This window comes from Anarrhichthys ocellatus, unplaced genomic scaffold (assembly GCF_004355925.1).
Source record: "Anarrhichthys ocellatus isolate YVR2014 unplaced genomic scaffold, GSC_Weel_1.0 scaffold3, whole genome shotgun sequence".
Classification (NCBI taxonomy): domain Eukaryota; kingdom Metazoa; phylum Chordata; class Actinopteri; order Perciformes; family Anarhichadidae; genus Anarrhichthys; species Anarrhichthys ocellatus.
In genome coordinates this window covers 2,163,927-2,190,449 of record NW_022280033.1, presented here as the reverse complement: position 1 = coordinate 2,190,449, position 26,523 = coordinate 2,163,927, and the positions used below count along the sequence as shown (strand labels likewise).

At 40.8% G+C, this 26,523-nt stretch overlaps 1 protein-coding gene across 2 annotated transcripts in view; it reads left to right on the top strand.

Annotated features, from left to right (window-relative positions):
• nrg3a (neuregulin 3a) overlaps window positions 1–26,523 on the top strand; it is a 301,861-nt gene that overhangs the window by 260,877 nt on the left and 14,461 nt on the right. For both annotated transcript variants that reach the window (XM_031879261.1, XM_031879250.1), the window contains 3 exons: window positions 7,130–7,153; window positions 17,362–17,464; window positions 21,522–21,648. In XM_031879261.1, coding sequence (XP_031735121.1) covers window positions 7,130–7,153; window positions 17,362–17,464; window positions 21,522–21,648 — 254 coding nt within the window. The remainder of the gene's footprint in view (window positions 1–7,129; window positions 7,154–17,361; window positions 17,465–21,521; window positions 21,649–26,523) is intronic.

The following is a 26,523-nucleotide window of genomic DNA, read 5'->3' as shown; positions in this document are numbered from 1 at the left end:
TCTCTCTCTCTCTCTCTCTCTCTCTCTCTCTCTCTCTCTCTCTCTCTGTCTGTCTCTCTGTCTCTCTCTCTCTCTAAGTAGTAAAGTAAGCCGTGAGTAGATCATCCTCCCCGGGCCTGTTGTCTGATTTACGGATGCAGAGCAGGCAGCTCAGACGAAAGAGCTTCTGTCGGGTCAGAAAGATACCGATACCTTGTTGCCATAACAACTACTGCGGGCAAAAAAACAAAAATAAAAAGGTGGTAAAACAAAGGCGAGAGAGAGCAAATGATGAAATGATGACAGGGGTCAGCGAAAGATGCCATTCGAATTCAACGAAGACAGAGACAAATTGATAGTTTGTGTTTCCTTTAAACACACGGTTGTGCGCTGCACACGCAGGCATTAGTCTGTCAGGCCGTGGCGTGCTAGGATGCTGCTCTCAGCTCAGGACAGGCGTGACACTTTTTAGGAGAGCAATTCAAACAACAGCTAAACCACTTTTGGGCTGAATGCTATTATTGTCTTAGCTGCTGACAGTTGTGTGCATGTCTTATGTTTGCAAACGAGGGTAAAATTAGGGATTTTATCCGCAGGGTGCAAAACCTCGAGGCAGCAGTCATTGCAGCATTGTCAGTGGGATCAGATAAATGTTTGAAATGCATTGTTTTGCTTCTTACTACATACAAATAAGCCTTTTGGTGTTAAAGTCCATTCATATTATGACTGCTAAATACAAATGCTGCTGGTATTGATAATAGCAACAGTATTAAGTGCTTGTTGTCACATTTCCGTTTACTTCACTTCACAAAAACAAGCTGTGATCGATTCGCCTACAAAAACCTCGTAAACAACAAAACCGTTTGTAATGCAGAGCAGAAGAGAGACAAAGTTTGACACCCAGACGCTCCGTTGCATCACGTGATTGCGTGACTTATCCATATTGAATTTCATCAAGGCTGAACGGTGGACAATGCCAGGCGCTCATTTAGTTTCCCCCTCCGCTCCTTCAGATCCGCCATCTGTCAAAATATACATTTATTTTCCCGCTCTCCAAAGAGTGCCAGGCACTAATTGGAAATAGCATGCGGCGTATTCTCTGTTCTGGACACATGGTGAGCGAAGCCAACAGCCAGTCTGAGATGTGAACATGATGCAATCACTCCCTCGTGCCCATCTGTAGAATAATTTCTTTTTTATCTGACGGAGGGATGTCAAAGAGATGAAGCTTGTGTGTGTGTTGCAGGGCACAACATTATCTGTATTAAACAAGGCGAACACAGGAGAATCTGTAAAGTAGAAACATCTTATTGAGTGCAGCATGCAAAGAGTGAATTGAGGTGAAAACGGTCGGATGCTGAGTTTTTAATGTTATCAAATGAGGCTCCCAAGAGACTGAAGACTATTTTGGGTTTATTCGCTCTTTGTATGATGATGTCATGGCTATAATTTAAAATGTCCTACATACAGTATCTGCTTATTCGTTCTAGTTGGATTACACAAGACTTGCTTTGTTTTTATCCAACTGTATTTACAGTATAATGTTTCGGATGGAAGACGATGGTTATTGTTTGCAATGTATTTAATATAATGAATATATGCTTTTCATTGGTGTATAATTTCCCAATAGTGGCTGAGTACTTGTATGCATGACACCTATTCTCTATAAACAGATTCACATGCAGAATCCTGAGGCAACAGGACAAGACAAGACATCGGAGGCGTGTCTGGTGTCCGTTTGTAGTCCGAGCAGTAATAATCATGTCCAAGGAGGTTTAGGTTGAATGCAAGTAAACAGTCCATGCGGAGAGCAAAAGAGGCGAAACGCATCGGCCTGAATGCAATCTCTGAACCCACCGCTATCGTCTGATGATGATTTAGCTTTTTATTGGTTTGAACTTAGTTTGTAAACTGGCTACTCGTGAAACAAACCGGTTGTATGCATCATCTCTCAACTCCATCAACTCCATCTCTAGTCTCTCGTCTCAAGTTTTTTAATCGGACAACGAGCAGCGCACGGAAAAGAAAGACTTTGCCCGGATATCCGCTGGCTACACCGGAAGCCCCAGAAACAAAGCCTCTTGTCCCCAGAAGAGACAAAAGTAGAGCGACTAACAGAATATCCCGAGGCGAGCACTAAGCCTTGCAGCACACCACATGTAATTCATTGTGCCAAAGAAACATAATCAGCAACTGAGGCTGACATTTTCCTTCTTGATGGAAACGACATTAATCAGCAGCAGTATTGGTAAGTCCCAGAGATACCAGCCTCAATCCGTCAATTAAAAGATAATCAATCATGTTGATGACTGCTGTTCAGTCAGACAGCGTCAGCGCTTTCATCAGCGTTCGCATTCATCAGAAGATGATTAGTGAGTCTGAAAGGGTTCATTTTGAGTTTCTCTCTCTATTCATAAGCTGTCATCTCTTTCTTTCACTCACCTTCATGTCTTGCTCTGCGTTCATACAATACGGTTACTTTTGAAATATTATATTTAACACAGCAGCAAGGCCCCAACCGTGACTGCAGCCTTTACCACAGAAGAATAGACACCCAGCTGGCAGTGAGAACCACACACACGCGTTTCAGTCAGGAATGAAGGACTCGTCGGTGTAGTTCATGTTCTTACCTCGAGGTTAAAAGAATGTAAGGATTTCACTAAATTAACAAGGTTTGACAACTTGATAACTGTGATGCATCATGGTGCATGTAGTTTCATAATTATATACTCAAGGCAACATTTAAAACATACAGAAGCGTTCTCAAATGAGTGTAGTCTGCAAATCAGCCAGTGGAGGTCAGCTAATTCGTCGTTGTGAGGTTGCCGGATATTAGACAGAATCAGCTCCGTTTCCATCGTCAGCTCGGTGGACTGGGTGGATTCTAAGTTCTGGATCCTGCAGGCAAACTGTGAGGCTCACTCCAGAGGTGGAAGTCAGCAGGGAGAACACACACACACACACACAGAGACACATATACCCAGCCTATCTCCATCACCATGTGTGGGTCCACAGGGAGGGGAAGTATACGGTGACAGGACTCCCTGCCACCCACACCTGCCTCCTCTTCATGCTGCAGAGTAGAACACACACACAGTACGGGGTATCTCTTTTCATGTAAAATGCCACATTGGATTGCTTAGTTCCTCCATCTGAGTTCCTGTTTGGTCCGTCATTCATTTGCCAAGAAGATTGCAAATGAGAAGGATTGGAGGTTTCAGGGACATTTCAGTGGGCTTTACTGTCCCTTTATGTCAGATATACAGCAGCGGTAACAGCACTGAACTAGAATACATCGTATACATGATTATTACCTGAAGACTCGAGCGTGTCATCCACAGTGGGCCTTTACCGGCCGCGGCTCATTGACTGCAGTTCACTTTTGCTGCTGGATGCTGGATACCAACATTATAACTAAACTCTTTTTCACCTTCCTGGAGGCGATGAGCGGTTCTCGATGATTTAAAGGGTACGCGCCCCAAATGGCCACACCCCGAACGGACACTGCACATGTCAGTAATAATAACAAATGACGTTATAAAGCGTTCTTATTCCATTCGTTTTAAGTGTGTCACTTATATTATCTGCATGTTCCAGCTTGATTGCAGCTACTTTGTCATTGTGTTCACACAAAGTGAAAAATTGAAGTGCAAGACGTAAGACTGTTTTTGTGATTGCACTAGTTCATCAAATGGAAGTATTCTCGATTTCTTGTGCATCATTTATACTAATTTCCATAATAATTCAGATGATATATGATATATTTAGTATCTTCAAAAACAAAGATCTCCTCTGGCATTTCAGAATAAAGTTCTGTGGGTTGAAGTATTTGAATGCAGGACTTATTACTGTTATTATAGTATTTGGTAAATGGTCTAAATACTTCTTCCACCGCTGCTCAGGGAAACCTCCCTCTTAGAGTAAATATTGTTTGTATGCTATCAGAATTGAGCCCAGGTTATCAGCCCAGGTTATCAGCGGCAAATGCTAATGCTGATGTCTTTCACCTCAACATTATCATGAGTCAGAACTCTAGCTTCCTCATTGTGTGCCTCTCTTTAGTAAACCTTTTTTTGTGAGGATGTATCTCCCAGTGTTGGAAAGTTTCCAGCCTGTTTTTGGACTCAGATGTGGCATCTCCAGTGGTATCTGTCCTCCAACCTAATGATTCAAAGGCCGTCAGTTTCCACAGAGCGTATTAAACATATGACACTTGGTGGGCTCTTCCATCTAAAGTGGTTTACAGTAGCAGGAGTGCATACATCTTGAGTATGGGTGGCCCCAATGGGAGCTGAAGCTCATATCCTGACAGTACTGGTGCTGATATATGTTCTACCCACCAAGCTACACAGAAAATGAAATCCCTAACCTTGGCAGCTTTAGTGCTGGGCTCTACTCATTGAGCTCCATGGGAAATTGAGTTTCTAACCCTTGCAGTATAGCAGCACTTATAGCTCTACCCAAAGGGCTGCAAAACTGCAGAATGTCACAGGACAGATAACACTGGCGTTTTCCTTTGGCTCTGTCGAGGTCAGCGGGGTCACAGAGGCTACACATATACATGCAGTTGTGTTGTTATTATAAACATAACTATACAGCAAATGAAGACAAAGGATGGTACTTTAAAAAGGAAACTCCTAGTTCCTGCAAACAGGTACCCATGTTTCTTGACAAATTCCATAACAAACAAGAGGCAACTACATCTAATATTTGAAGTTTTGCTTTAGTATTTCAGGTTTAAAGGTGCAATGTGTAAGATATGGCCATGATTTTAAAACATTAACAGGATGTGAAGAGGTTACAGTGTCAAAGTTATGTCAAAGTCACATTTTGTGTTGCAGACATATCGACTAAATTGAGCATGCTAACCGACACACTAAGGACCATCACAATCTCACTGCCAGCTCGTCAAATACCGATGCTTGGTCAGCGGCCTTACGTTTCAAACTACAGTGCTCTACTTACCCCTCCAATGTCAGTTGTGGTCGTTGTGACACACGTTACATGCATAGTATCTTTTCAAAATAAACTAATGTCTTCAGAGGAAGTTAGGTTGAGGCAACAAAATCTCTTTTTAGGTAAACTAACAATCACATATTAAAGGGGGGGATTTCTTTTTCTTTTTTTGACTAAAACAAAGCTGCCCTGGTTTATTCTTCACTTTATTCTGCTGTTTTATGTACATATCAAATAAAAGGCGTGGCATTTAGCTCCATACAAACAAGTATTAATTACTTGTGGGATTAGACTACATTGTCTTTTCTCAGATTTTTATTATTGTGTTAGTTTTTAGTCTTCCCTGAAGTTCTACGCTCTTGGTTTCATTGGTTTGCTTTGTGCAATGTTGGATTTATTATTTTTTGGAGGAATGTTATGTTTAAAAACCATCCAAGTGGTTTCGTCTTCAGCCGTCGATATGTTGATGTTCCACATTGTTTTAAATATGACACATTGTGGACTTCCTTTGAGGGCTCAAATCAAATTGTCAGTGGTTGACAAATATTTGTAAAAACCTGAAATTAGATTTTTTCCTAAAAGCTTTCATGTGAGAGTAGCATCTTCTCCTGTCCCACATCCCAGGTGTTTTTGAAGGGAGAAATCAAGAAGGCAGTGGAGTGAGGTCTTTGGGTCATTGGTAAAGTGAAAAATGATCCGCTTACATCCAGGCTAACATTGCCAGATAAGATTGGGGGCAGATTGGACACAGCTTTTCGCATTAGAAAGACTAGCTCACCCACTCTAAGATGTAGGGCAGGACCACTCAGGAGATAAAGTCACTGTCAGTGCTGTAAAAGCCAGCGGTGACACCACTGACATCAGCACTTCCTCTAGATTATTTTCTTACTGTCAGTGAGAGTTATATTTCTTGTCCTTTAGGGCCAAGGGGATCCAAGTCACTCTAGCGATGATTATGTTTTAAAACTGCAGCTCTTCAAAGCTGCATTTAAATTAAATTGTTTCATTCTTTCTTTCTCTTTTTATTAAAGCCAGACGCAGATTTTTAGTGACGAAACAATGACGACAAATTTCCCTCATTCAGTACTGTAGTCGCAAAATAATAAAGAAATAATAAAACAATGTTTAACCTGGAAGGTCTTCATTTTTTGCATGAATGGAATTGCACCACATTGACCTACAATGGTCAAATTTGCATAATTATGTTAGATGTTTATTTTAACAGCAGAAACCTAGCAACTACACTCTACCACTTTAAGTTATTGGCTGTAAAACTGCTACAAAAATATAATTGTGGCTCAAGTGTTAAAATGCGAGCTGCTTATTAGACTAAAATGACCTCTGACCTCTTGTTCCCTTATATGTTTTACACGGCAGAATGCACACAAGCTCTCAAAATGATGCTGTTCAGGCATGGAGGACATGGAGCGTTGTGCTGTGTGTGTACTCTTATACTTCTATCTTTGTGAGGACCACCTTGTGTTTTAGGCTTTTAGAGTGGACTACTAGCAAAACATGAAGTCACGTTGCATTGTGGGTAACGTAGGCCCCAGGTTTTGACACTGAAATAAAAAAAAGAAGCTCTGATTTTGACACTTTCCATTTCTCTAGAACACTTTTTTCTAAACACTTTTCGGTATTATATATTGAGAGTTTATGACTTAAATTATCAACTGCGATTCAACAGGACTGTGTGGGTGTGTTTTGATCCAATTTGACTGACAGTGACCCAGCAGCATGAACAAACAAACCCCCAAAATGTTATCAGACTTTGATTCCAATGTGGCCAAAATTTGATTTGTGCATGACTATTTGAAATCTCTGTTGTGAAACATCTCCTTTTTCCTGAAAGAGAAGTATAGTATTCCGGTTTAGGTCAGGTAGGGATTAGGATTAGGGAATGCAATATTATTACTGGGGGTCCTCACAAATACAGTGGATCAAGCGCGTGTCTGTGTGTGTGTGTATGTGTATATGTGTCATTTCTTGTAATATTACTAGCATGTGCCTTCTGACTCCATGTGACAGCGGATACAATACCGATACAGCAGTTTACATGAAAGAACAAGCCAGTGATGATCTGGCTATCCGCTGTGACACACTGCTAACGCACACTATTCTTAATAATAACTTGTTTTTCTCTCTCTCTCCCTCCCCCTCTCTCTCCCCTTCCACCACCCGTTTGAAACAACAGATCACTTGGGCATCGAGTTTATGGGTAAGGAAGCTTTTCTTGTCTCAAATCTGCATGAGTCACGACTGTAAACGTCACAGGGCTTCATATTGGATAGACGCTGCGCCGCGTGATTGCTTACATACAGTACATGCACCGTCCATGACGTGCCTCATCACATATGGCATCATTATATCATTTGACGTGGAAACAAACAGCATCTGTATGCTCATTCACAACCTCATATTCACAACCTCATGCTCTGCAGTGGTTTAACTATTACTTACTGTCTTCATCCCTCTCCATACACATATGTAATTATATATCATTATTTTCTGCACCGTCGCTGTCTTAATGCTTTCTTTCTCTCTCTCGCTCTCCTTCACTTTCTTTCGCTCACAATTGCTCGTGAAGTGTCTCTCCCGAATTCCAATGTGCTGCAGTCTCCTTGGAAACAGAGAGAACAGAGTGGCGGGCGGGGTACAGTGAGGGAGGGTTTTATGGTGTTGGCTCTTTTGCCCAAACGCACACCTCATTAGCGCACGTGCACATGCATGGCACATGTTCAAAAGTGTGTTTCTGAAGTCCTTCGTTTTTGCGAGTTCGAGTTTCTTCCAGTGGCTGTGTGTTGGACGTTTGTGTGCGTCCCATGCACACGCCTGCGAGGCTGTGCAGGACGCATGCCAGCGGCTCCTCCTCGTCGGGCATCACAGCTGAGGAGAGCCAGTTAACGACATGGAGGCTTGTTGTTAACTAGAGCCCCTCGGTAGAATTTGGGCCCTTTCCACACAGACAGTTTGGAAAAAACAATGTGGAAATGGCCTCCCACTGGTTTGACGTAACTGCTTCTACATTCTCAAAGTAAAAAAAAAAAAATGCACAGGACCAAGCAGTGACATGCTTCTTTTTTCTGTTCTGCATTTGCAGTGAAACAAATAATAGGGGTTTCGTTTGGGGGGGGGGGGTTCAGGAAACTTGCTGAGACTATGCAAACTTGGTTAGTGACAGATGATCTTTTCCACAGAGCTATCTTGCAGGGTTTTTTCCCATTTATAATCAGTGAGAGGTTTTATACCTCTGTTACATTGTTCAGGCTGCCACATTTTCTTAGCTAACATCTCTAGTCCTGCCAATGTCTTCCCCGGCATTGTGTTAAGCAGCGCACAGATATATAAGCACCTCCCACACTCAACCCTGGCTCGTCAGCATCTGTGGCTGTGGAAGCTGTAAAAAAAAAAAATTGTAAGGCTTACATCGCAATCCACTGAAACAATATACAATACAATTAAATACACACTGTAGAAAGTGGGTTACTTGGAAAAGAAAAGTGATGGATAAAGATTTTATAAATGTTGGATCATTTCTTCCTGCAACCATTTCTGTTTGTAGCAACTGATGCCATGTCGTTATTTGGGAGGACCGTTGTCTCCCACAGATTTACATTATTTTAGTCAGACACTAATATCAAGGATCGGACAATTTATAGTAAATGGTCAAACAGTTAGATTTGGCTTGGATAAGATTAAGCTCTGCTTGTGGAGAGAGCTCTAAAAAAATCAAAGCTGGAACCAGGATTCTGCTGGGAGAACAAATCCTCCTTTAATAAACGCATCAGTAGGCGGAAATGAAGTCCAGCGTAGATTAGTCAGATGGTAGCCAATCAACTGATAAATCAGCAACTTGTTAATCATCAATAAAGCTGTCGTTACTGCTAATGCAGCACAACATCAGTGTTCTGCCTAAACCAATGTAGCGCTCCATTTGTTTTGTAAACTGAGGTTTTAAAGGACAATTCTGTGATTCATTTTTTTATAGTTTTGGTCACTCTTATCGGTAAAACTAACAATAACATTAACTGTGAGATCTGGAAAAAAGACAAATATGAGTCAGATAGTGCAGAAAACAAACACCATAATCAAGACAGGTCAGCAACCTTTGAGTTCGACAAACTTATTTGGAAGTGAAAAAGAGTACAAATTGTAAAATGATTACCCAACCACAGTTTTCAAGACTTTCTGGTTTAACTTTCATCCATCATGCTCTAGTTTTCGTTCACAGTTTACTCCTGCAATGGGGCCTTATACCACTGACATTATATGTGGATGAGTTTCTCTTTTACCTGAAAATAAAGTACTTCAGTTAATCTGGCTAAGCCTCTGTCTGATCATCTGACTGCTCATGTTTCGTCTCCAGTTTCTTCTTCCTTATTGCAATGTCACCGCGTTCACAGTTCTTAGCAGCGATCATAAAATGATGACTAGAACTAAAGAAATAAGACCCGAGTTGTAATGAGGTGGAATTATCCTTTAAAATGTTGGCCGTATAAACGCGATTCATCTTTATTTAAATCAGACCTCTGCAGGAAAGTTACTGTGGGGAACTTTTAACTGGTTTTGAAAGAATCTCAATTTAATGCTGGTTTGAAGGGCCTTGGAGGTGAAGACCAGGATGGTGTAGTTTAGTAGTCTTTTAGGACTGGAGTGATGTGGTGCCAGGATTTGGTGTGGGTTAGAAGTCTGGCAGATGCGTTGTAGACCAGTACAACAGACCTAGCATGAAATATATCTTTACAAAGCTCATATTGTTCAAATTTCAGTGATGTGATGTGTTTATTATTAAGAGCATAATTAAAGGCGTTGTACTGGACAACATTACATTCAGAGATGTTTCTACTGGCTACTTACACAGGCTGGTATAATTTGTATGTTATCCACGTACTCACGAACAAGGAAGTATAAAGACTGCAGAAGCCCACTCTAGGCGGTGGATGGGTCCGACAAACACGGATGTTGATTCATTTGTCATGTAACTTGTGTGCTTCAGTAACGGCAGTTATTGTAACGCAAACGACGATCTTTTCCTAATAAGTGGTTTTGTTGCCACTTAGACCTAACTGAGTTGTTTCCCGTGAAGACAGAAGTTTATTTTGTATGCAAAGACTGTATGCATGTAACAAGCGGAAATTGACGTGTGTTTTGGAGGAGAACGCACTTTTTGTAAGATATCGTATGAACCGATACATTGATTTACACTCTAAGCATCATGGAAGCAGACTTAATGGCAGAGCAGGTGCATTGTATTTCAAAAGACTGTACAGTGTACCTAATACTGAGAAACCAAGACATATGCTGTATGTGCACAAACTATTTTGATATTGGCTTTAAACTAAATGCTCAGTCTAATCCCATGGGAGTTATTTCCCACAGACAACCCGTAGCCATATGCATGATTTATAGAGACTCCTACAGAGTCAGTTTCTCAGGCTTAAATTAGAAATGTGTCTGAAGGTTGAGATCTCTCCACCCAGGCCATCACCCACACACGGCTTAATAGAACAGAGATTATATTCAAGAATTCTTGGATCCTGCCTTCCTCTTTATACATCTTTTATGTAGCTTGGCAAAAAGGGGGGGGGGGGACATTTTACTGTATCTAGTCAGTCATGTGGCCATCAATATTTCCTTTCCATCAGAGATCACTGAGCTCTGACTGCCAATGTTCCACCTGGCTGTAAATCAATGTTAGAGCAAAGTGTTACAGCCAGCTTTTCTTTTTTTTTTGGGCGGAAATGATTTTAAGTCGTGTTGATTTTCATTTTCTACCCGGATGGTGGAAGGTGTGTTTGTGCCGGATGGAGGCAGTTTGGCAAATGAGAGTAAAGATGAAGGGAGCTACAGTTAGTGGACAACTAAGACATATATATACCTTGGACAGCAGTGATAGGAGTTAGCATTTATGTCATTCAGTTGTCTTTTACGTGTGAGGCGAGGTAGAGAAAGTTTCCATTTTTACTCTGCACTTTTGACAACACACTCCCAAACTATGATGTTGCAGATAACCTTCTTGCCTCACTCATGGACGTGCCACGGACAATGTGCCAGTTTTCAAAACATGCATAGTGTCTTTTCAAAATAAACCTCCAATGTAGGTTTAATTAGTTCTGTAGGTTTACTTGTTTAGATTTAAGCAACAAAAGTACTTGGTTAGGTTCAGGTAAAGGTCACGGGTGGGGTTAAAATAGGTATGTTTGTTACGTTACTTTTGTATGTGGCGTTAAGTTAGGTACGTAAGTTTTGTAACAAAACTTTGGTAAAATAAGTCCCCTGAATGAAAGTTTGTTTGTTTAGCTAAACGGTGCCTCGGTGTGTCAGTATCAGACCAGCATCAGTATTCGATGAGTTGGGAGAGAGAACGGGTTGAATTTGACAACTTAGGGACTGAAACTGCAAAATATTAGGCGTTTTCTGCTCAAAGTCAAAGAAGAGAGAGGAGATGAGTAACAGGAAGGGAAGAAAGAAATCACTCTGGTGTCTTCTCAGAAATCACCTTTCAATTTCAAGCATCACAATTTCTTTGTTGTTTAGTTTTTTTCCTGAGATTTTCTGTGAATGAGTTTTGAATTCCTGGAGGTGCAGCTTTGTTCTTTTCAACTATACGGCTGCTGCCAGAAACATAAAATGCATTTCTTCGTGAACAAGTGTAGAGTAACAGAAGTAGGTCCAGAGCATTTAAATGAAACTAACGAGGAGTTTTAACATTTCTATTAGTTTTTCAGTTTTTGGTAAAACCAGATTGATGAACTAATTTTCACCTGGTTGTATAAAAAAGATTTGTTTTTGTTTTGTGAGCCATAGTCATTGACTTCTAAGAAATTGCCAAAGCTCTAATTTTCCCATTTTTGAGTATACAATATAACACATATCGACCACAGTGCTGTACAATTTTCATACTATAGAACACACAATATAGAACACACACTGGGACATAAGGCAATTTGTCATGTACAGACTAAAAAAGTTAGAATGAGGTGGTTTGCACAGTCCAGTGGCCAAGACAGCAAAGCGTTGATACCACTTGTGTTTCAGCCTAAACCACCAAACAGCTTTAGTTCACCTCAGATGACCAGAAACCTGAGGAGGCCACGCAGCAGCAGCAGTGAACCTGCTACAGGTGGAAGAGAGAATATCAAAGAAGATGAGAAAAAAATAAATGAACCATCGAAAACAAAAGCCCCAGTCACTTCAATATATTCAGTATGGTAATAGGTGAATAAAGCCATCCGGGTAATAAAGGAAAGGACCGTGACCAGACAAGAGAGCATGCTTACTGTAGCACGGCAGCCCTGCATAAATACAGGTTTTATCCGCCATCAGCAGTCTGCACTGCGCTCACGTGAAAAGTCTAATGCTCAGGGCTGTGAGGCAATCGCTGGAGAATCCTCTCTCCGTCTGCGTCCTCTGATCCCTCCTCTCCTCTCCGGTTATGTCATCCTATCTCTTTCATCCATCCCTGTCAATCCCGGCTGCTCCTGGCCCTGATATACGATACAGACACGAGGAATACTGAATATTGTTCAATAAATAATACAAAATAAGAAAGTAGTTCTGCATTATGTGACTGTAAATCATTACAACTGTAAACTTTCTATGTCCCTGTAGATAAATATACGACTATGACGCCAGGCCTGAACATTTTTAGATATACCTACGATAAATAATGCGATGTAATTTGTAGATATCCCACAAAATCAATCCACGAATAGTGAACTAGGAAGTAAAAAGACTGTTAATAACCCTTCAGGGCGAGCGGATTGGACAAACAAAAACCAATCCTTCACCCAGGAGTCCGTTAATACCCTGCGAGAAGTCAACATTGATTTGTCACGTAACTTGTTTACTTCAATAACTTGATTCTGTATAGTTATTTTAACCAAAACAGCAATATTAACCAAGTAGTTTTTTTGCCTAAACCTGTGCAGGCAGATGTTTATTTTGAAAATACTGTATCTATGTAATTAGGGGAAAATTGACACGTGTGGAGGGACTTTCATAGGAAAACGAATGACAAGGAAGCAGTTACTTCCCCTAAGATATCCTGTGTGAACCCAAATGACAGCCAGGGAGGTCTGCAAATGCTACAGGTTACTAATTACTATTTGATTAATTGCACATGTAATTATGAGTCATTAATCTTGCGGAAATGAGCTTTATTATAACTATTGTGTTTTCTGCAGATTTGATGTTCATGCAGCAGTGAGCTGCGCCTCAGGTTGATGATATTTGATCCGTCTGGAGGCGGCACATTTAACAGAACCTGAAACCTTATTGATCTGAAATCACATCCGTGATTACGGTTCTATCCATCAATAGCACATGTGCCTCTGGGATTTGTTTGTGTAGCATTCAGTCCTTTACCATCATTCATCCAACTTCTGCCACCATGTCAACCTTGAACCAATTCCAACACGCTGCCACCAAACATTACATTTTACTGCCCTCAAACTAGAGGCCACAGTTTAATACATAATTGTACAAATGCAACACAATTTAATAAACCATAACCTAATATCTGCAACAGACATTTCCGTGTCAGTGCCTGCCAGCAGTGTGACTTGTCCATATGTCCAAAACATTAGACGCAAATCCTGGAATGACTCACAATCATGGCACTGCTAATAAAGGGAACGACATGACATATCCTAATGGTGCTCCGATGGAGAATCCAAAATCATTTTTTAATTTGTTGATGCATGTCGAAGCCTAATGGAACAATGTCAGAGTGGGAGCCTCGATTTCAGGGTCAAAGTCACAAACTCTAATACAAATGAAGCTGAAAATGATGGAGAAAGATGGGCCGAAGCACTGCCAAGTGCTTTGTTGGTGTGCTCTGTTTGTGTTTATATCTCATGAAGCGCACCATGCAGACTTAAGCCCTCCCACCAGGGCTCAGAGGCAAACCGCCACATCAGCCAGTCGCCAGACTTTAGTCCCCTCTGTATATGTCCATGTGTGTGCATCTGTGTCTGTGCTGTCAGCATCTATTTCTCTCTACCATAAAGCCCATTTACAAAAAACCCACTAACATGTGGCTTTTGTCTTAAGAGGGAACGGTTTTGATCGGCAGTCATTCCCGGGACAGATGACTCTGCAGTAGTCACGGGTATTTATCGGCTCCAGCTCTGAGAGGCGCTGATGGAAACATGACACCTAGGTGGACACGCTAATTTGTGCCTCTTTTCCGGGGCGATGTGACACGTGTTAAAGTGAATTTATAATAAATAAAATAAACTGGGATTTGGACAATTATCATAATTTCCTAACGTACAAAACATACAACAAATAAAAAGCTACCAGACAGTAACTTTAACCGCGCAATATCATCGAAACACACGAACAAATCAGAAACGTCTTTGCTAGTCTTTCTTCTGTACTAATCCAGCAGACACACATGTTTTAAAAGCTGAGCAAATAAAACCCCAAAATGTCTGCAAGATGCTTTTTTCTTGAAACTTGGTTGAACTGACCCTTTAACACAGTCTAACAGATGGACGACTGTAGCGCTCTTGTCAGAAAGAGAGATTTATTTGGCTTATCAGCGATACATGGATTAGACATATTAGACACGTGTTGTATCAGCACTTTAGCAAGTACTATTTTTATGTCTGGGTATTCTATCAGGCAATACGAGTCATTAATATGACACAAAAGGCAATAAACGCTTTGATCTTCATTAGCGAGGCTAGTCTATTTCCCCACCTGCTCCATCACTTAATGATTGCTCTCTTTCTAGCCAGCTCACCTGTATAGAAACATGGCAGCTGTAAACACATTCAGAATGTATAGGACCACAAATACAGTCCAAAAAGGTCACACCAACGCCTCTAGAACTGCTGCTGCCACCTTTAGTGTAAAATATGAATCTCCTTGTTCTGTAACGTTGCTGTAAATAAGCGACCTGCGGGGCAGAACCGGAGGTTTGAAGTGGAAATAAAGAGAAGATGTGACCTCGCGTCTCCGCAGATGGAACGTGAACATGCTTCCCCTCTCTCGACCCGCATGATTTATTCACATCTCGAGAGTGTGTCTGTCTGTGCATACAATAGGTGCGTCCAAACAAGGACGTAGGAGGGAGGCTGAAGCACTGCTTGACCTCGGCAACATATTCATGATTGGCCTCACAGCAAGCGTGCTGCCTGCATATATAACATGAAAGTCTGACCCTTGGTGATAAACTGAACTTTTGAACTCTAAACTTATTTTCGTTTGTGTGTACGTGAGCTGACGCATGTGTCTGCGTGTCTGCACATTCAGATCAGCTTTGCAGACGAGGCGAGATGAAGTCATCCCAAATTAGAATTTCAAATAAATTTTTTCACTTCTTGTCTCTTTCTTCCATTGAAAACACCTTTTAAAACATTGGTTTCCATCCCATAAAGTTCTCTGTCACTTCAGCAGCCATAAAAAACTGTTTTTCTGAAAGATGTATTTTTCCATTTCAAATAGAAACTTAAAAACATGTGGATGAAAACCTTCAGTAATACTTTTTCTGACGCACATGTCGATAATGCATCACAAACGTACTTCTAATGCATTATAAAACATTTTATAATGTATATGACTTATAAGATCAAGTATCATAATGCTTCATAATTGCTGGTCACTCACTGAGACTATGTGTGCTTGTTCTTGCATTCATTTGACAATATTTGTTTTACTTAACTTAAAGCAAACAATGGCCACTTATAGGGACACATAACCAGCTTGTAATGTATTATCATACTTTATCTTAGGGATTTAATTTCTCAGTGAGGTTGGATTTTAACTTAATATAGGAAGCTGCAACATACAATATACAATTAAAAGAATTGAATTCATAAACAAATCTGCATCAGGAGGGAAAACATCCAACAACATCCTGCATCCATATCTCATCCCTCCTCATTTCTCTTGTTTATGCTTCCTCATCCCTCTCTCTGTCGCTCTGTCCGTCTGTCTCTCTGCCTTCCCTGTAACTGACGTCAGTGTGCACCCGTAGGACAGCCCCCAGCTTCCTCTAATGATATAATTATAGCCAATAAGCCAAAGTGATGACTCAGTCTGATTAGCGGCATCAAAACAACGTCGGCTCTGAACATAACTTATACATGGATGGAGGGAGAGAAACAGGGCCACAGAGGAGAGGAAAAAGATGCACTGACAACACACTAAAAGACTCTGTTGCATCGGTTATTTCGGGGATTATGAATGACATCCTGCATGTATGATTGGTTATGCAATATCTGTGTGGGCATCAGTAGCTCAAAGGCTACAGCGGTGAGCCTGTGCTGAGAGATCCTCGGTTTGAATTCCCAGCCAGGCTTGAAAATCTTGATGTGCTCGTGAATTAGTAACACTCTCCCTCGCTGGCTGCTGTCAGGATGCCCTTGAGCAAGACGCAGTTGTGTAGCCTTGTAGCTCAGACGGTTGCGTTTGTATTCTGCAGCTCCTCGCAGTGATTTTCTGAGCTTACGCACCGAGGAGGCGGCTGTAAAGAACTTTATCTTTTTTCTATTGAAGTGGCCATTCAAACCCAGCCGCAGTAAAAATTTGTCTCAATCACCTCAATGTAAAAAAGCCAACACCTTGTGTCATCTTCGTGCTCCTCCAAGGTCTGAGCATCACTAAATAAAACTTGATTGATCGCCTATTAATGTATGTGAAGGTGACTATGATTTACTTGTTCGTAGCAAACAAGACAGCTTTCATTTTTCTCCGCTAATGGCGTCCGTCCGTGCCATAACTCCTCTTGTCTCCGTGTATTCAAGCTCCATTACATGTGGCATCCATTTCAAAAGCGACTGGCGTCTATTGGACTATTACTCGATGTTGTGAAGCTGATAAAATGAGCTGAAAGGCTGTGCGGTAACTAAGAATAGCAGGTGATGCTGGAGAATTGGAAATAGGTGTTTGCGTGTCGTAAATGGGTTCTGAGTTGTTATTTTATTTCAATTTGGTTTATTTATCACAAAATTAATTACACTAATACAGCACAGAATCTGCAGGCAGATACAAAAAAAAGCTCCGGAGAGTTGTTGCCCCGCAACTGACTGTTTGATGATTTGAAATGGCTGTTTGGGAGCCGTAAACAACGATGTTAGAAATTAAAAGTGGGCAAGTACAAGTCTCAAAACACGTGTTTAGTACCGTGTTATGGGGAAATTTCTGTATCAAATTAATTTAGTATTAACTCCATCTCTGTGAATATCGACTGTGCTCTCTCAACAGATATGATGCACACACATTTATGAATACTCACACAGATTTTTCTTCCTTCCTGTCGTCCTCTTTGTCTCTCTCACACACACACACACACACACAGACACACACACTAATGCAGATGCTGACAGATATGAACGTGATCTATGACTTTATCATGCAAACGGCGTGTTGTTCGAACATTAATGTGATGCCTTCCTCTGTTTTGTGTCCCTACAGAGAGCAAAGAGGTGTACAAGAGACAGGTGCTGTCAATCACATCCATCGCAATGGCAATCAGCCTCCTGGGAACCCTGTGCATGGCCCTCTACTGCCGCAACAAGTGAGAGGACGAACACACAAAAACATACCCACAGATATACTGTCTTTTTTAACTGTTTATTTTTGTCAATGTAACAGTTATCTGTTAAGACGTAGTTCCAGTTTCATGCAATGTAAGTGCAGTTAATCGCCAAGGAGGATGTGGTGAAATTGCAAAAAAAAGTAATCAGACAATCATGTCTGTTTTAAACAAATTCCAGACATACACATTCAATTCTTTTATCCAAATGTCCTACTGTAGCGGTGTGCACACACGTTTCCTGTGCAGTAACAAATTACCACCAACATTTCAGGTGTGGGTTACGTGTCTCGGAGATCACTGGTTTGAGTAAGGGCTAAATGTGGGGAAACACAAGTTGATATGAACTTTGACACAACAAGTTCACGCACTGTCATTTTTACATTTTCACCCAACTCTTCGATGGACTCAAGTTTATGCACAAACGTCCCATATTGGATTTTCTCTTGAAGATGTCGGCAGGTAAATTAGTTGCACTGACATCTCACATCATGCCAACCACCAGTTTTCTTTCATTTCATTGGAACTGAAAGTTGCTCCAATGATTTTCAAACTTTTAAACTTGCTTAGACGACAACATTTATGGTGAAATCTGCCATAAGTCCTAAAGTAAGCATAATGTTAAAGTGTTTGGTAATAAGCCCAGATGGGTGTGGGCAGACGAAATGCCCAAGGAGACATTTTGTTCATTTAGTGAAGGACGATGGAACATGTTGAGGCATCTTGAACGAAATCCCAGACCGGGTATTTGCAACAATTTGTAAATCTCATTATGCACACACACATATTCATAGGCCATTATAACCCAAAGGTCACCACATGTGGCTCCTGCTCTCTTTCTCTTTCCTTTCTGTCCTTCTCTCTCTCTATTGGCATATTTTTTCAGTGCATGCCCCGTGTGTGCATGTTAATTGGCATATGAATGGCTGCAAGAACTTTGCATAGCTGTTTTCTCAACAGGATGGGTCAAACATCCGGTGCATAACAGGTTGTGTGTGATAGATGGCACTGTAATTCCATAGGCTTCCCTCTGTAATATAATGATGTGAGTGAGTGAGCAGGCTGACAACAAGATAATCGGATAAAGGCATGATGGACAGGCACGACAATGAATCCGTAATTGAGTCAGGAAACTAGCTTGTTCAATGGAGAAGATGCTTACAGAATGGGAGGAAGTGTTCATGCAAATCTGAGTGACCTGAATGAAGATAAAGTCAGAGGTTTTCTCACACTGAGCCAGACAATGCTGTAGCAGTTGATCTTTATCGGTGCACAGTGTAATGCCTGGCCACATTCCAAATAACCAGGGGTCAATATTTCACCTCCAAACAATCTGAATTTAAAGTCAGAAGTTATAAAAACAAATTGAAAATTGGAACAAACTGCTGAAACTCTAAAGGCCGGTCAAAGTAACACTGCCATCTTGTAATCTTCAAGTGTGGAGTCGGCTTATAGTTTACTGTGCCACTGACTGGGGGCTGTACAGTATGTTCTTAAAGTTTGATTATTGACTCCAGGGTGGCAGAGATGAGGGAACGTTTCGTACTTTTGTTTGTTTTTTCCTCCCCGCGGACGGCCCTGCTTCGCCGGGAGGGGAAGCGTGCGGTGGCTAACACCGTGACTTGCATGACTTTGGCTGTGTAAAGTGTCTGCTGGCCTACGGTGGGCAGTTTAGGTGCAAAATCTGCGAAGACTGACGAGCAAGAAAATACAAGAGAGAAAAGAACAGGAAGAGAAGGTAGCAAAGCTCCCTAAATTAGATTCCTTGGGTGTCCCGGGAGCACTTTACATTGAGTAGCGCGCACTGGGGCCCCTTGTTACTACCCGACACCACGAGATTAGAACTGTGTTAACACAATTTCTTTGTGTTTCTGACAAGAAGCTCAGTATTTAAGGATTCAGCAAAATCCAAATTTACAATAACTGTCTGTCACATACAGTGTGGTGAAGGTAATACCATGATTATGGCAAATAAATGACAGGTAAGGAACAGTTAGAGGTAGGCAACACATTCCATTACAATTCATAAAAGCATAAAAGTGAACTGGTGGTCTGTGACGAGAAGAGAGCAACAGTCTCCTTCATAAAAGTTGAGCTCACTACACAGTAACATGTGGACACCTGTGCAGCATAAGCTTCTATCGTAAAGAGCAAGCCTACCCGTTTACATGGTGAAGCATCAAATAAACAAGGCTTTAGAGGAGATAATGGTGAGGCTGTTTGTTAATACTGCATCACATCCCTGTCCAAATACGTGATAAAAGGGTTACGTGCGCAAGCTTGGGTAACGAGTGTCATAACAACTAAGAGCGCGTAATGTACGCTGATCAGAAACACAATCAATAAGAGTTTAAGATGAATGTGAGGAATCAGATTTCAAACCTCTAGACCTCTTGTCATGAGTAAGGTCTGCCTCAATGCATGATGAGGGTCAAACGAATTACTCGTCCAGTGAGGGACTTCAGTCCGTCGGTGTCTTTGCAAGCGTTACAAAGCCATTCTCAACCATGTTTCTGAAAACACATTTGAGGAATGAAGAGTCTAGACTTAAAACATCTTCACAGGATACATTAAATGGAGTCAATATATACTGGGATTGTGTATCACTGCTTTGGGAGAAAAGGAGGAGAGGTATAGATAGAAAACTCCTTTGTTTGGTCAATAGCTCACTTTCTTCTTCTCCTCTCTCCCCAAGGGCAGGAGACTGGAAGAATGCAATTCTCCTTGGCCTCTGACTCATTTTATAAAAGTGTGTCGGTGGATGAGTCTGAAAGATTCTGCAGAGTTTCTGCGGTGTACTTTATCAGAATGACACAGGGTAGTATGGATATTTAGAAAGTAAAGTAGGATAATGGCCCATACATTTAATTGAGTAGAAGATTAAAAACAAAGTAAAATGCTTTATTCTGTATTTTAACCTGTATGCTTGCTATTTATTTTTTTGCTGTAGCTACTGTAAGCTGTTATGTTTGAGGTTCCTGGAAACCCTCAGAACCACTATTGGAGCCAGCTGACTCGGGAAAGGGGTCTTTAAATCGATCGCATCTACGGCAATTAGGAACGAAGTTTGTTGTCCAAGAGGAGACTGCAGCTGATGAGTTATAGATAGATAGATAGCCTGATATGTTCACTGTTCATCTCGGAACCCATCAGCTATCGGTCTGACGACAGTTCTTGGAGCAAGTGGCTATATTTTGGGGTTCCCGGGGTAGCCAGCGGGTATCCGGGCCAAGACTTCCTTTTCCGTAGCAGGACTGTAAACAGTGAGCAGCTCCAATGTTTACAATCCGATTACTAACTTCAGATGCGAGACAGGAGTTGGAGTTGAGAGACAACTTTCACGATCAGATTGTTTCACAAGTAGCCAGCTTCCAACCTAATTTTAAACCGATTAAAAAGCTAAATCATCTTCAGCCGGTAGCCGTTGGGCTCTCACGACGAGGTACCTGAAGCGGTAACTCCATCCGTGGAGATGGGCAGTCAGTGGGCAAATCGCCGTTTGCTGAATAGAAAAAGGATACAGGCACTGGTGATTGTTGCCTTATATACTGTGAGGTAAGCACTTGTTTGGTTTGGCACGTCCTGATTGGCCGGCTACACAAATTATCTGTGGACGAATTTACGCATGTGATTGGAGGAGAGTGTTACACACACCAGTAGAGTGCAGTACATTAAAGTTGTAAGTTAGAACTGGTTTATTTGGTGGGAATGATGATTCCAAAACATAATTATGACACTCATGAATGTTTTACTAGAAGTAATTTGAAAAGCCTAACGTGACGGTCTCTAAACTGAATGCAACTGAGGAACGTACTTTGCCCTGGTGTAATTGTACCAGATGTTTTATCCTTATACTTATTAAAGCCAGTGTTACCACAAACACCACTTACTGATTCAATAATCATTGACATTATATACTGATTGGTTGGGGGTAGAAACCAGCAGACCTACACATGATTCACAGTAGTTGGGGTGACAATGGTCGACGGTCAAAATTCCACTTGAGCATCATCCTTTTTTTGTTATTCCTTCTCTTTAGGAGGCGCAGAGAGAAGCTCCAGGCCCACCTGAAGGAGAGTCGCAGTTTGAAAAACTACACTGCTAATTCCCATAATGCCCTGGACGCCAAGATGAGGGTCCCTAACACCAACCTGCAAATGCATGAGGTGACCACTGCTGTTTTTGCTTTTTCCATCTTGATTTACTTTCGAATTGTTAATGCCCTATAGTGAAGGACTGCCATACATGTAAATACACTTGGAGAATGTATAAATGTGTGTAAGTCGGGGTGATCTGATTTTATTCATGAACTGATGTTTGGAGGACAGCATTACGTGGCATTAACTTTAACCTGTTGTGGTTAAAAAACAATAAGACTAAAAAGAGTTGGGCTTCATATTTGTCATTATGAAGACCATCTTCAGTTGCTTCTAGCAGCATAGAGATACAGCAGCACCAAGAAACCCAGCCTCTAAAGTAATCTTCTTAGACATCTAATACCATTAGATGCCACAAATTTAGAATGATTTTTAGCTTGGATTGGTGCTTTAGGCAGCGAAAATTTAAAATGAACCCAAATCAGGCCTGTACAGTACACGTTACACCTCAGAGCACTAGGATCTATGATTGAGTTTATCACCCCCCAGTAGTTTTTAGCTGCTTCATGAAATAGGTTGTATTCCCGTCTCCACCTGGCCACTTGCATCAGGCTCACAGGTCTTTGAGTGAGCAATCGCTCAGTGGTTTGGGAGCTCGGTGCTGGCCAGCGATGTCATTCATCATCTTCCCAGCGCTCTTTGTCATCGCATCTCTCCCAGATGTGCGTTTGGGAGTAGTGGCATGGAAAACATCACATTCATTTGAGTGCCAGTCAAATCCACATCTTCCATTACCTTGGGGGAGTGTATGCGTGCATTTGTGCGCCGCTCTGCATGAATTAGCTGTAACCGTTTTTTACATCTCTATCATATACAGTTAGTTACTTATGTAATTTACACAGGTCTGACATGAAGCTTTATTGGATGAATAGTATCTTTCCTCCAAGGGCATGATTTAAATTTACAATGAAGCAAAACCCATGTACTGTACACACTCTCAATCCATCATAAACACATTAACATACACAAGGTGGATAAATCACTGTGTGGGAGCAGCACATTTGTATCCTGTATTTGAGACTCATGTTTGCATGAAGTAGAGATAATTACAATTCATGCCAAGTCATTGACAAGTCAGTCCTTGGCCTGATATGCCTGATTTGGCCTCATTGTTCCCATCAGTATAAAAGAAAAAAACTACATTTGGTCTGCATTTCATTGGTCTGACACCAAAGACCACGGTTCCCTTTCTATCTCCTACCAACAGTCAACGCTAATTCCTTAAAACCACGAAGGATGTCTCTTATCTCATCCGCACTTTAACATAGTTGTTTTGGTGCTTCCACTTCACCGGCACTTAAAGCAATAGTTCAATATTTTGGGAAATGATATGCTATGCTAAGCTAACTGGCAATAGCCTCATATTTACCGTTTCCCATCCAACAAAACTGCTGTCAGTTACATTGTGAGGGAACGTATTTGTCACAGGTTACGCATTTGACATATCAAAAATAAGTTTGAGTTTAAAGTCTGCATAATTCAGCGGTTTTGGTGCTTGGATGGGTCAAACACAGGACTTTCACCCAGTAGACTGGTGGTTCGTGTCTTGTGAAAAAGTAAAATAAGTTATTTTAACCCAAAACATGATCTTTTACTAAACCTAAACCTGGTTTTGTTGCCTAAACGGGAAAGTCATTCAGAATGCAGTTTCACAAAAAGTTAATATGAAACATGTTTGGTTTAAAAAATGTTGAGATTTAACGTTTACATGATTGGCAAAAACAAACAGTGGCAACATTCGATGCTGGCGACTGGGTTGACTGTACGGACATGGGAGTGGTATCGGTTTCCTTATCTTACAGTGAGCCCAGTTCCCAAAATGTCAAATTTAAAAATAGAGGGATCAGACAAATTTTGAGTCATAGTTGGTGTAATCCCATCGCAAGATGCTCTCTAGTTGTGAGTCTTTTATTGTAATTATAATCATCACATATAGACTAATACCTCAGGTGTATCACCAGTGCAAGCAACAAGGTGACAATATACTGCATAAAATGTTTCAATGCCTAACATGAATCAACAGGTCAAGGAAGTTAAATTGTTGAAAGGAGCAGGGCTGCACAGGCCCTGTCGACTTTAATCTATAGACTTTGAAACACAAGGGCGTTCTTGCCTGGGGATCTAGAATTTCAGTTTGCAAAGGGTTCAGATAAGATGTAGCTTGGAGACAGAGCTAACCAAAGCTTGAAAGTAATCTGTAAAATTTGTGAAGGCGGTGTGTCAGGTGTGCCACCTCCTATTACCCTCAAGCTCAGTGCCCTGCCAAGGACAAAGAAACTGGCTTCCCGGACTTCCATGAAGATCAAGGGAATGGCAGCAATCCAACCTTCCACATGGATTTAGATCTTATCAAGTGCGGCCATTAGAAGTTAATCATATTACGTTGCAGTTTCAACCTAAATGTCCCAGTAATTGAGAATAAATAAGAGTTCTTCAAGTACATTCAAATGGATTCATGTATATTTATCAAACTGGCAAATGACACCAGATCAGTTATTGATAAGGAGGATGTCTGTTTAATGTGCAACCAATCACACCAATGTTCTTCTCACTCATTATTATTCTACCTTCATTTGTTGACACTCAACCACTAAATGTCAGTTTGATATTTTTTATATCTTTTTGTAAAACATTTTTCCACTTTTCTCATTGTAAACGTCAATGGCAAGAATGTTCTTCTTTCAGGTCGGAGCTCCGTTAAAACTTTAAATGGGTCACTGCACTTTATCACTTTACTTCAGCTTTGCAATATCTATTTCGCACTTTCTGAAGAAATCACAGTTTAGGTTTTGTGCTTCTTTTGGAGTTTCAGATACCTGTTCTTAGCATAGCATATTTCCGTCTATGTGTTTACATTGCAGTAAATAGAGACTACATAAAATCACATGCAAAAAGCAAGAATGGCATCTTTATTGCACTTAAAAGGACATACTGTACGTAAGTTGTTTCATTCATACGCCGGGGTGGTTTAAGAGACATATTTGTACTGTTGACTAATGTCTCATAAGTGTCTAAAACAGCATGCCACATCTGCACAGCAGTGTCTATGGTTAAATACATGTGGAAGGAGCAACATAGCTGATGATAAAAGTAGTCCTTTGGCTCTTATTCTGCTAATTGCTCTATTAGCACTGACTAATGAATTACTGATCATTGTTAACTGACTACAGAATGTACAACTGAGAAAAACAAAGCTGATCTTTAACGTTTAAATGTTACTTTTAAGCCTTTTGGGAACTTGCATGCAAATTAATTGTTTTGTTTTTTTGTATTTTTCTTTTGTCATTTTTCTTTTGTGCCTACGTGCCCAAAGTCACATTGATCTCTGTCTGCAGGCAATAAATTACCCAAATATCTGAACACAGAGCAACAAGCACAGGGTTAAGTTTAGTGTGTCATACACAGCAAGTTAATTCACTCTTTGTCAAATTTCTGTTGCATGTCTCTGCCACAATTAAAACCAGATTTGTTTGTTTTTTGTAATTTAACTTTTAAAGAGATTTCATATATTCATTTATATATATTTCTGTTGCACTTAAGCACATGTACATGTAGATAAACATCCCATATAACCGGGCAGCTCATGACAAGGACAGCTGAACTATCCTGTTAGTGTCCTGTTATACAGAATTAGCTCTTCTGATTAGCACCGCAGGGCCCTTTTTGTTGGAAGTATTTGATTAAGCAGGGAACTGAGGAGCAGCTCCAATCTTTTTTCCTCTCAATCAGGTTTTACCACTTTATCTTGTATTCCACAGGTATCCCACTGAGTTTGTCTGTCATTGCCGCATAATTGAAACGGCTCGGTCTCCGTCATGAACGAGACTATCCTGAGCCTTCTCTGCTAATCTGAGAATGCAGTGTGTTTGGTCATAGCTGTATATGTGAGTGTGTGTGTGTTTATAAAGCTATTGTTGATGGCAGCATCTCTGCACAAATCAAAAAAATCATCTCCTGGTTCCTTTCCGGATGATCTGTCAGAGTTAAAAAACCTGAGTGCCAGAGGCATACAGTTGGATGTGAGTCCCGATCTCAGAGATTAAAACATCCTCTACAGTACACAGACATATATACATTAATAAACGTCATTACGTGCTCCCCTTTGCACCACAAATGTCTAGATTCAGCTTGAAGTCGCTGTCAAAGTAATGACTTTTGCACCATTGTATCTGTTTGTGTGTGTGTGTGTGTTTATGGAGCCAGAGAGCAGAGTTTCTTTGCCTGCAGCGATGTGAGAAAACATTACATTTATATTGATGACCTCTAAAAACAGTCAGTATTGCTGTATGACACATGCACACGGTTTCTGTTGTTTTCCTTGAGCAGTAAAGCCGAGATCTATTTTTAAACTGAAACAGGTTTCAACACAACACAGTGTCTGCATTAACAGATTGGAGGCACTTTTCCCTCTTTTAGCTGGTAGGCAGAGATTTTTATTAACCTATAACGGATACATAAGTTAAACACAATACTGTTCCTGCCTTTAACTATCAAGCAAAGCATTGATAAGTCAGTGAACTTCAGTTAGGATTAACAGGGGTGATTATTCTTCCAGCTATTTTTTCTTAAACATGAATAAATTAACATACAAGCATAAACCGATCCTTCTCTGTTTGAAGAATTATAGCCCGCAATCGTAGTCGTATGCATAATGTCACACCTTTTTTTTGAATTTTCTGTTTTATCACAGACTGAAAAAAAGAGCAACTTTTGTCTGGAAGCGTCTGTATCAATTTGCAGCTTGGAAGAAAAGCAGAGAGAGAGCGGAGATCAGAGAAAATTAAGCAATTTAGAATCCAGACACATTCAACAGGGTGGTGTTGGATTAGACTTGTCACTCCTTCAGATACTATGTATTTGTATTTTTTTAAACTAACAATATCA